The sequence below is a fragment of the Bufo gargarizans genome, chromosome 2, assembly GCF_014858855.1.
Source record: "Bufo gargarizans isolate SCDJY-AF-19 chromosome 2, ASM1485885v1, whole genome shotgun sequence".
NCBI lineage: Eukaryota > Metazoa > Chordata > Amphibia > Anura > Bufonidae > Bufo > Bufo gargarizans.
Genome location: NC_058081.1, coordinates 335770745 through 335782852, shown reverse-complemented (window position 1 = coordinate 335782852; position 12108 = coordinate 335770745). Strand labels below are relative to the sequence as shown.

Below are 12108 nucleotides of genomic sequence, written 5' to 3'. Positions count from 1 at the left end.
ATTCGGCGCAGTGAGTGAATGCTGCACTCCTGGTGCCGGCTTTCTCACTGCGCCTGCGCCGACTATGTTACAGTGAGGAAGCCGGCACCAGGAGTGCGGCATTCACTCACTGCGCCTGTGCCGAATACAGAAGCGCACGGCGCATGCGCGGGAATCGGTACAAAATACTTAGAAGTTTCACGTCAATCAACAGGAGCGGGGCGGGCCGGAGGGACGCAATGGGCGGCAGAAATGGTTAGTGGAAGGAGCCTCTAGGTGCTGACAAGACGCCCACATAGCACCTAGAGGCTCATTTGCATATCAATAAAAGTACTTTTTAAGGTTAACGGCAGCAGACAAAATTGATAAAAGAACACGGTTAGGTACTGACTGATACTAGCGATTTGCTAGTGTCAGCAGCTAAATAGGTCAAAATCTGGTGGTAGAAGCCCTTTAACTGCACAGTGCTGTGCTGACTGGAAAGCTAGGGAGACAGGCGGGGCGGGATGCTGGTTGGGCGTCTGCCCTCACTGCTCCCTTATATTGTGTATTAAATTAAAAATATTTTTCTATGAGACTTCCAGAGATAGCCATGGTGTACTCTGTTGTCTCCGGAACTCCCATATAGATTAATGGAGTAGCCTTATGCATGTGCGACTGACTGCAGGGGGTACGGGCCCCCGTTCTTATGATTAGTGGGGGTCCCAGCAGTAGGACTCACATCTATCTAATAGTTATCCCCTATTCTGTGGCTAGGGGATAACATCTGACAACCGGAACAGATCACTGGTGGTCTGGATGCTGGGACCCCCACTGGAGGCAGAAGCTCTCAGCTGATCATGGTCTTTCCTCACTAGCTGAAGATGAGCTTTATAGACTTTCTACTGAGTCAGTCTTCAAGAGCGAGAAGGGTGAGCGCTCAGCTGAGCGTTTCTGCCTTGTTTTAGTAATCTGTGAGGGGTCAGCACTGGGACCCCCATTGATCTAAACTTTTGATGTGTCGCTATGAAATGTTTTGTTTTTTGAAATTACACACTTTAACCACTTCAACCCCGCTAGCTGAAACCCCCTTCATGACCAGAGCACTTTTTACACTTCGGCACTACACTACTTTCACCGTTTATCGCTCGGTCATGCAACTTACCACCCAAATGAATTTTACCTCCTTTTCTTCTCACTAATAGAGCTTTCATTTGGTGGTATTTTATTGCTGCTGACATTTTTACTTTTTTTGTTATTAATCAAAATGTAACGATTTTTTTTGCCAAAAAATGACATTTTTCACTTTCAGCTGTAAAATTTTGCAAAAAAAACGACACCCATATATAAATTTTTTGCCAAATTTATTCTTTATTCTTCTCACGGTTTAGGGCCCCTAAAAAGCCAGGGCAGTATAAATACCCCACATGTGACCCCACTTTGGAAAGAAGACACCCCAAGGTATCCAATGAGGGGCCTGGCAAGTTCATAGAATTTTTTTTTTTTCGCATAAGTTAGCGGAAATTGATTTTTATTTTATTTTTTCTCACAAAGTGTCACTTTCCGCTAACTTAGGACAAAAATTTAAATCTTTCATGGACTCAATATGCCCCTCAGCAAATACCTTGGGGTGTCTTCTTTCCAAAATGGGGTCATTTGTGGGGTGTTTGTACTGCCCTGGCATTTGAGGGTCTCCGCAATCATTACATGTATGGCCAGCATTAGGAGTTTCTGCTATTCTCCTTATATTGAGCATACAGGTAATGAGATTTTTTTTTTCCGTTCAGCCTCTGGGCTGAAAGAAAAAAATGAACGGCACAGATTTCTTCATTCGCATTGATCAATGTGGATGAAAAAATCTCTGCCAAAAAAAAAAAAAATGGAGGGGAAAGGCGTCTGCCAGGACATAGGAGCTCCGCCCTACATCCATACCCACTTAGCTCGTATGCCCTGGCAAACCAGATTTCTCCATTCACATCAATCGATGTGGATGAATAAATCATTGCCGGGATTTTTTTTTTTTTTTTTTATATATATATATACAAAGTGTTTGCCAAAGCATAGGAACGCCGCCTCCTCCTCAGCTCTTATGCATCGGCAAACGTATTTGTTACTGCAGAGTAGAAATCTCGTCTTGCAGCGCCGCATACACTGACTTGCGTGTAATCTGACAGCAGAGCAATGCTTCTGTCAGAATGCACATCAGTGCTGCAGCTAATCGATCGGTTGGTCCACCTGGAAGGTAAAAAGACAAAAAAAAGAAAAAACCAGGCCGCAACGCAATAATTTTATTAACTTTGCAACAGAACATATAAACTTTAACTTTTTTAACTGAACATTAACTTTTTTGCTTACTGGTGTTTTTTTTTTTTGTTTTGTTTTTTTTTACCTTTATAGAACAAACCTCTCCTTCCCCATGGGTCAATGTGCAAAGCGCAAATCGCCCAAAGATGTGGCGAAGTGCGTTATGCACTTTGTCCCAGGTGAAAGGAGACGTTTGCAGCAGCTGTGTGAGTGAATGGGCCCTAATAGCCCTGTGTGCCTATCCTGGTGAGATGATCCCTATGCTAATAGTGTACCTGTGAGTGGTACTTCCGGAAACACTCTCCAAAGCATAGGGCAGGGTGGTCAGGACAGTCAGGACAGAAATAGCGGGTGTCACGCCTTATTCCACTCCTGCTACAGACACGACATCTTTTTCGGGGTGACGGTTGGGTTGAGGTACCAGGAACGACATTGGGGAAATGTCGCTCGTGTAGACGGCTAACTACACTGGTGGATGGGGCCACGGAACCTCCTCGGTACAGGAGGTTCTCGATGATCTCTTCCTGAAATTTGAGGAAGGATCCAGTTCTCCCAGCCTTACTGTAGAGAACAAAACTATTGTACAGAGCCAATTGAATTAAATATACAGACACCTTCTTATACCAGCGTCTGGTTCTGCGGGAAACTAAATACGGAGACAACATCTGGTCATTGAAGTCCACCCCTCCCATGTGGAGGTTATAGTCGTGGACTGAGAGGGGCTTTTCAATGACACGGGTTGCTCGCTCAATTTGTATTGTCGTGTCTGCGTGAATGGAGGAGAGCATGTAAACGTCACGCTTGTCTCTCCATTTCACCGCGAGCAGTTCTTCGTTACACAGTGCGGCCCTCTGCCCCCTTGCAAGACGGGTGGTAACGAGCCGTTGGGGGAAGCCCGCGCGACTAGTTCGCGCGGTACCACAGGTGCCAATCCGTTCTAGAAACAAATGCCTAAAGAGGGCCACACTTGTGTAAAAATTGTCCACATAAAGATGGTACCCCTTGCCGAATAAGGGTGACACCAAGTCCCAAACTGTCTTCCCACTGCTCCCCAGGTAGTCAGGGCAACCGACCGGCTCCAGGGTCTGATCTTTTCCCTCATAGACACGAAATTTGTAGGTATAGCCTGTGGCCCTTTCACAGAGCTTATACAATTTGACCCCATACCGGGCGCGCTTGCTTGGGATGTATTGTTTGAAGCCAAGGCGCCCGGTAAAATGTATCAGGGACTCGTCTATGCAGATGTTTTGCTCTGGGGTATAAATATCTGCAAATTTCAGGTTGAAATGGTCTATGAGGGGCCGAATTTTGTGGAGCCGGTCAAAAGCAGGGTGGCCTCTGGGACGGGAGGTGCTGTTATCACTAAAGTGCAGGAGTATGCCTCACCACGTAATCCGAAAGCACCAGCCCCACTCTGCTGCTCTTGAAGCGGATCCTGCGCAACCTGCGGTCTAGCGACACGGGGCCGGGTACACCTGGTGCTATCAGGGACCTCAGCCTCCTCGTCCGAACTTTGGGTCAGAGAGCCACTGCTTTCTACAGGTTCGTATTCTGACCCGCTGGATTCATCAGATGAGGGTTCCCACTTCTGACCGACTGGGTCAGAAGCCTGTAGGCCTCTTCAGAGGAATACCCCCTGTTAGACATGTGGGCAACTAAATTTAGGGGTATTCCCTGAGACTACCCAAGAAAAAAAAGAAAGCCTGTCTTACAAAGGGGAGGCTAGCGAAGTACCTGAGGCCGCTGCGGTTGATAAAAAAAAATCAAAACAGATTTTTTTTATCGCCACAGTGCGTGTAAAGTGAATGTGCAGCGATCAAAAAAAATTATTATTTTTTCACTGCGGTGGGGCGGGCGTGGGTGAACGCACGTGTGGGCGACCGATCAGGCCTGATCGGACAAACACTGCGTTTTGGGTGGAGGGAGAACTAAAGTGACACTTTACAATTATAGATCTGACCGTGATCAGTTTTGATCACTTCCAGATACTATAAAAGTACAAATGCTGATTAGCGATACGCTAATCAGCGAATAACGGACTGCGGTGCGGTGGGCTGGGCGCTAACCGATCCCTAAACTACCTAACCAAGGGGTCTAAACTATACTGAAACCTAACGGTCAATACCAGTGAAAAAAAAAGTGACAGTTTGCACTGATCACTTTTTTCTTTTCACTTGTGATTGAAAGGGGTGATCAAAGGGTTAATTGGGGTTCAGGGGGGTGATCAGGGGCTAAAGTGTAGTGTTTGGTGTACTCACTGTGAAGCCTGCTCCTCTGCTGGATCCAACCGACGAAAAGAACCAGCAGAGGAGCAGGCAGCCATATAACAGATCATATTTACAAATATGATCTGTTATCTGGCTTCTGATTGGATTTTTTAAAAATCAGCAACCTGCCAGCCAATGATCACGGCTGGCAGGTTGCTGACGAAATACTCCTGAACGAAATGCCGGCGCGAACTGCGCATGCGCGGGCGTATATTCGCGTCATCTCGCGTCTCGCGAGATGACGCGTATATGCGTGACTCTGCGCAGCGCTGCCACCTCCGGACCGCACATCTGCGTTAGGCGGTCCGGAGGTGGTTAATAAACTCCTAGCTGAGGCATATTTCTGAATATTAGCATTGAAATTGGATTTATCGTATTTTCCCGTGTGTGAATATAAAACACATTTCTGTATGTATTGTAGTGACCATCCAGTCCTTTAGAAATTTCTTATGTCTAGTGTTGTAAATAGTTAAAGCCATATTGTTTATCCTTTTTTACTTTCAGGCACCACGATGCAGGATGACATCAGATTCGCTTCAGCTGGCGATGATATTAAAATATGGGATTCCTCATCCATGACTGTGGTGGAGCAGTTCAATCCCCATAGTACCACACACCCTGTATCATCCTTGTGTTGGAGCAGTAACAGTATCCTTTGACAGGTGCACGCTACCATCTGCAGCAGACGTGAGCTGGGAGGAGGTATTTTAAGCAGCTTTCCAAATTATTATATGTGGCAGCATTCAAGATGCTGGTTAATTATATTCCTTTACTAACAAATGTCACTTTGCCTTCTTTCACATGATCTTATTTGGTCTGGAAAACCAGCTTCATGTGATGGCTGCATTTCCTGTCCGAACATTGTCCTTCTGAGTCTGACCCGAACTCTCAGCATCATAATGGTTTTCAGAGAAAGAAGCTGCAGCGTTCCCCCTTCCAGCAGCTAATCAGCAGTGGTGCCTGGAGTCAAACTGCCACTGATCCAATATTGACGACCTATCCTAAGTGTAGATCATGAGTATTTGAGTCCTGGATAATCCCTTTAAAGCTTTCTTAAAGGGGTTGTCCAGGTTCAGAGCTCAACCCTGACATACCCAGAATTTCTCCCAGGCAGCCCCCCTGACAAGAGCATCGGCAATGGCATTTTCAGGAGATCCAGTGACATACCGCGCAGGGCAAGGGCTCTTTTATTTACTATACACACTGCTGTGCGGAGGCTTCCGCCCAGCAGTGAGCCTGGTGACGTCACCAGCACTGATGGGTGGGTTTTAGCGCTGCCCTAGCCTGTAAAATGGCTAGGGCAGCGCTAAAGCCGCCCATCAGAGCCGTTGACATCACCGAACACTGCTGAGTGGAAGCCTCCTCCCGGCAGTGTGTTATAGGAAATAAAAGAGCCCTTGCCCTGCGCAATCCGTTGCAAGGCAAGGGAGAGCATCGTAACATGAACTGCTCCGATGCTCTTGTCAGGGGGGCTGCTGGGTGAAATTCTGGGTATGTCTGGGTTCAGCACTGAACCCGGGCAACTCCTTTAAATAGTAGACTGAATTAAAGTGCCCTCAGCAGTAGGGATCGACCGATTATCGGATTTACCGATATTATTGGCCGATATTCAGGATTTTGAACGCTATTGGTATCGGCATTTATTTTGCCGATATTCCTATAGCGTATGGGGAACACAGATCGCGCTGCTGTCAGCGCTCTCAGTGTTCCCTCAGCAGCACAGGGGAGAAGGAAGCAGTGTCTCCTCCCCCTGTGCTGCCGCCAATGAAAGGACAGGGGACAAGAGGAGGGGAGGAGCTATGGCCACTGCGGCACCAATGAAGCTTAATCTCTAATTTATTCATATACAGGAGGCGGGAGCTGCAGAATCACATAGCCGGCTCCCGACCTCTATGAGCTGTAGCTGCGATCTACGGTAGTTAACCCCTCAGGTGCCGCGGATCGCAGCTACAGCTCATAGAGGTCGGGAGCCGGCTATGTCATTCTGCAGCCAGCTCCCGCCTCCTGTATATGAATAAATGAGAGATTAAGCTTCATTGGTGGCGCAGTGCGCCCCCCCAACCCCAGTATTAGACATTGGTGGCGCAGTGCGCCCCTCCCTCCCCCCCAGTATTAAGCATTCCCCCCCACCCCAGTATTAAAAACATTGGTGGCGCAGTGCGCCCCTTCACAGTGTATTGCTGGGGCTCCGATCGGTTGCCATGGCAGCCAGGACGCTATTGAAGCCCTGGCTGTCATAGTAAGCTCCATGCTGCTGTGTGCACAAAGCACAGAGCAGCAGCAGGGACAGTGTGAGCTCCTATTCACCCTGATAGATCTCAATCAGGGTGAATAGGACAAGGGTTCTAGTCCCTAAGGGGGCTAAAAGTTAGTAAAAATAAAAATAAAACACCAAAATATTAAGTATAAATGAAAAAGAAAGATTTACAAAAAAAAATAAAAATACACATTAACAATAAACATTAATTTTCAGCAGATTCGTGGGATTTTTTTTATATTTTTTTTCAAAAATGAAAATTCCCATAATATATGTATAAATTATCGGGTATCAGCCCTAAAAAAATCAATATCGGTCGATCCCTACTCAGCAGTATATGGCACAGTAATTGCCTGCTGCAGTCACATGCGGTATACCTCTGCGTCACCGATGCAGCCTTGTATACAACCATCAGGAGGAGGAGTGGAGAATAGCGGGGGAGGAAAGAAGGTTTGTACACAAACATAGAAGAGGATTCTTTACTGAAAGAGGAGGTGGTGATGGGGAGTACAATAGAGGAATTCAAGAGGGGTCTGGATGTTTTTCTGGAGTGTAATAATATTACAAGCTATAGCTACTAGAGATGGGTTGATGATCCAGGGAGTTATTCTGATTGCCTGGTCGAAGTCGGGAAGGCCTAAAGTGGGGAAAATCGGCTTCTACCTCAGTTTTTTTTTTTTTCTTCCCCTGGATCAACTTGTAGGTCATCAGTATGAAAATCTCTGAAAACCCCTTTTAAGGACCCTAATTAAGGTAGAATAACAAAAGAAGCAATACTTTTGCATGTTTCTCCTCCGCCACTTCCAGCGTTGCACACTGGTCCCAATCACTGGCATCAGCAGTAGAAAGGCCGCTGAGGTCAGTGATTGGCTGCAGTGGTCTGCACAGAACATTCCTTCTGCTGCCAGCAGAACAGCCAGTGGCCGGGAGGACCGGACCACAACGCTGGAAGTGGCAGGGGTAAATATTGCTTCCATTAAAGGGAACCTGTCACCGGGATTTTGTGTACCGAACTGAGGACATGGGTTGCTAGATGGCCGCTAGCACATCCGCAATACCCAGTCCCCATAGCTCTGTGCGCTTTTATTGTGTAAAAAAAACGATTTCATATATATGCAAATTAACCTGAGATGAGTCAGTAACAGGACTCATCTCAGGTTAATTTGCATATGTATCAAATATTATTTTTTTTTTTACACAATAAAGGCACACAGATCTATGGGGACTGGGTATTGCGGATGTGCTACCGGCCATCTAACAACCCATGTCCTCAGTTCGGTACACAAAATCCCGGTGACAGGTTCCCTTTAAGCCACGTACATGAAATCAATATTACAGAACTAGAGATTAGGTGAGGACATGAATATATGTTGAGTAAAATAAGTCCGTATTGGCAGGCTTACTGAGGACTATGGCCAACACCATGTATTTTGTGACAACTTTTATGTATAAACCTGCTTATTTCCAGCTGCTGTGTAGATTGATCTTCGTCTATACATCTGTCTGTCCCTATTATATGAGCAAGGTAGCAGTAAATGGATTCAGCTCACAGTGCAACGTGATCCCTGCATTAATGAGTCATTGATGGAAAAGAAGTCAACATCTATTAGGGCAATAGACCATTTCGCTGTAGAAAACACATTTGTTTCCTTTCTGTGGTCTCTGGTACAGGCTTAGAAACAATTACACCAGAACCTGATGCAATGTTTCCTGCACTATGTAATGAAGACCATCAACTTAGGAAAAGTCATTTTTTGGTTTTACATTGTCATACATATTTGACCGGTTCTGCCTCTGGTTTCTGGTTTTTAAAAGGTTAAAAATGGTTAAATGGAAGGGGTTAAAATAATAAAACAAGTTATACTCCTACTTTAACGCTTTGATCCCAATGCCGCCATGATGTAATCTTTTTGGCTACAGCATTGATGTGCTTGTATAACACGCTTGACAGCTGCTATCTGGCCTCAGCGGTATACGGCACAAGACCACTGAGGACAGTGATTGTCTACGGTGACACGTCACTGCTGCAGTCAGGTAACCAAAGCCTGACTGGTTCTTTTGCCTTTTTCCCTTTATAAAGTGTGGTTCTGTCTGTCCTTCAGTGGCCTTACTGTTATGACCGTAGGGGGGATTTTCAGTTTGGTGATTTCACAGGAGACACATATAATGCAAAATAGGTTTATATGAGATAATTTTTCATGCTGGAGAATTAAAAAGTAGACTGTTTTATTAGAGAAAGCTAACCTAGGTTTGAAGGCATTGTGAGTAGTGCTATATGAGCCCACCCTTCGAGCAGTGTGTCAGACCTGAAGCAGAGAATGTAATCTCTGGTGGTCATTGAAATATTGTTAAGGGTCAATGCTTTGTTTTGCAGCCGGTGGCAATTGAAAATTTAACATGCATTGCTTGAGGGTCATGCTGCAGTTATTATTTTGTGATATTTATCAACCCCTTTTATGCCAGATAACCTCCTTCAAAAGGTCACAGACTTTGGCACATGCTGCTACTTTTTAGGAGTTTTCAGCAACCACAGTGAGAAAATTATTTAGAGACGTGCCCTTCTTAATAGTTGTGGCACATCTGATACCAGCATGGGATAAATTAAGGCCCTTTGGGCACGACTTTATTTTCGGTTTGTGTCTGATCCACATTTTTGCTCATGAGATGTGTCTGGGCCAGTAGAACTCTTATTTCAGACACTTATGACATATTTTGAGGAATAACCAACTGATTGTAAATAGCAGCTGGTTAATATGCAGACAAGCGCAATAAGAAATACACTCATTGACAAAAAAAGCAAAAAAAAAAACTAAACGCACTAAGACTAAAAAAAAAGATAGGAGCCATTGGCTCCTAAACTGAAAAATGTAGTCGCCAAATTTAAAATGCATATAATTATAATAAAAAAAAAGATGAGACGCAGGTCACAGTAGTAAGCCAGCACTACATATAGGAGAATACAGCACCACATACCTCTTGCATCCAGTGACATCTTCTGTCATGTAGACCTTCTCTTTCCTCTTCTCCATTTGACCCAGACCACCATGACAAATTCTTTCAGCCGAATTTCGTCTCTACAGAATTTGTTACACAGACACGATAGATTTCTAAATTTTTCCATCAACCTCCCCATCCTGGTCATCCTGCTTCCACTCCCAATACTGTGACCATTGTGCTCCCCAATGCCCCAGGTACTGTACTGCTGGAAAAAATAGTGACCCCCAGTAGAAAAATGTCCCTATGGTGTCTACAGCTATTATAAATGCCTCCTAGAGTGCCCCCAGTAATAATAAAACCCTAGATTGTGCTCCAGGTAATAATGCCTGTATAGTGTCCCCAGAAATAATGTCCCCTAATATGTCCCTGTAATAGAAATGTCCCTACAGCGCCTCCCCAATAGTAATTTTCCCCCACACTGCCCCCACACAGTAATACCCCCCCCCCCCCACACACACACTGTCCCCACATAGTAATTCCACCCTTCTGGCCAGTAATGTCTTTCAGTTGCACCCTTCTGGCCAAGTAATGTCTTTCAGTTGCACCCTTCTGGCCAAGTAATGTCTTTCAGTTGCACCCTTCTGGCCAGTAATGTCTTTCAGTTGCACCCTTCTGGCCAGTAATGTCTTTCAGTTGCACCCTTCTGGCCAGTAATGTCTTTCAGTTGCACCCTTCTGGCCAGTAATGTCTTTCAGTTGCACCCTTCTGGCCAGTAATGTCCCTCAGTGCCCCCCCTTCTGGCCAGTAATGTCCCTCAGTGCCCCCCCTTCTGGCCAGTAATGTCCCTCAGTTGCACCCTTCTGGCCAGTAATGTCCCTCAGTTGCACCCTTCTGGCCAGTAATGTCCCTCAGTTGCACCCTTCTGGCCAGTAATGTCCCCCAGTGCCCCCCTTATGACCAGTAATGTCCCCCAGTGCCCCCTTCTGGCCAGTAATGTCCCCCCCCCCAGTGCCCCCCTTCTGGCCAGTAATGTCCCCCCCCAGTGCCCCCCTTCTGGCCAGTAATGTCCCCCCCCCCCAGTGCCCCCCTTCTGGCCAGTAATGTCCCCCCCCCCAGTGCCCCCCTTCTGGCCAGTAATGTCTCCCCCCCCCCAGTGCCCCCCTTCTGGCCAGTAATGTCTCCCCCCCCAGTGCCCCCCTTCTGGCCAGTAATGTCTCCCCCCCCAGTGCCCCCCTTCTGGCCAGTAATGTCCCCCCCCAGTGCCCCCCTTCTGGCCAGTAATGTCTCCCCCCCCCAGTGCCCCCCTTCTGGCCAGTAATGTCTCCCCCCCCAGTGCCCCCCTTCTGGCCAGTAATGTCCCCCCCCAGTGCCCCCCTTCTGGCCAGTAATGTCTCCCCCCCCCCCCAGTGCCCCCCTTCTGGCCAGTAATGTCTCCCCCCCCAGTGCCCCCCTTCTCGCCAGTAATGCCCCCCCCCAGTGCCCCCCTTATGGCCAGTAATGTCCCCCCCCCCAGTGCCCCCCTTCTGGCCAGTAATGTCCCCCCCCCCCCCCTTCTGGCCAGTAATGTCCCCCCCCCCCCAGTGCCCCCCTTCTGGCCAGTAATGTCCCCCCCCCCAGTGCCCCCCTTCTGGCCAGTAATGTCCCCCAGTGCCAGCACTTAAAAAAAATAAAAATCTAAAATCTTTGACTCCGCTGTGTCCTTTCGCTGGCACTCACTCGCTGCTGCTATGGCCTGGGATGGTGCTTTTACTACCACATAGGCCTGAAGCCTATGACGGCGTTGGGGCAAGGAATTATGGGCTCCAGTGCTCCGCCGCAATATTCGCAAATGGCGACAAAACTAAAAAGTCTTGTCTCCATCTGCAAATTTTAAGGCGCATTGGCGACTGTTTTGGTCGCCATCTGGAGCTTTGTAAGATAGAAATGTTGGCTTGCTGCAAAACTCTGCATGCAGTTATATCTCAGACGGATATGTAAATTATTACAGAGGTGATCTTATTAGACACTAGGTCTTGGCACAAGAAGTAAAAGTGCTTCCCCTGCTGGTCTTTAAAAAGGCCCTCAGATGCTACTTTTGGCTACCTCTTGGTGAGAGATCATTTACTGCTAGACATGCCTCTACAACATGCTAGAAAATATTTTACCCATTTGACAAACTTTGAGATGACACACATAATTGAGTTGAGAGAAGCCTTTGAAAGCCATTCTGACCTAGCTATTAGAATTTTTGGAGCATTCGTTATGTGAGGGCACATACACATGGCAAAAGGGCTCCAGATGGCCAGATAGACCACTTGCAGAGAAGATTGTTTTATCTGTAGACAAGCACAAGCAGCCCCCACAGTTTCGTTGTCCACTATCCAGACACTGGTGGCACCTTCATTA

At 46.8% G+C, this 12108-nt stretch overlaps 1 protein-coding gene across 2 annotated transcripts in view; it reads left to right on the top strand.

The window, feature by feature from the left end:
- NEDD1 (NEDD1 gamma-tubulin ring complex targeting factor) overlaps window positions 1-12108 on the top strand; it is an 83854-nt gene that overhangs the window by 16744 nt on the left and 55002 nt on the right. Inside the window, exon 2 of one of the 2 annotated variants that reach the window (XM_044277272.1) lies at window positions 5034-5177. In XM_044277272.1, the coding sequence (XP_044133207.1) occupies window positions 5034-5177 (144 nt within the window). Of the gene's footprint in view, window positions 1-5033; window positions 5178-12108 lie in introns of those variants that run through there. The other variant, XM_044277273.1, reaches the window with a different exon arrangement.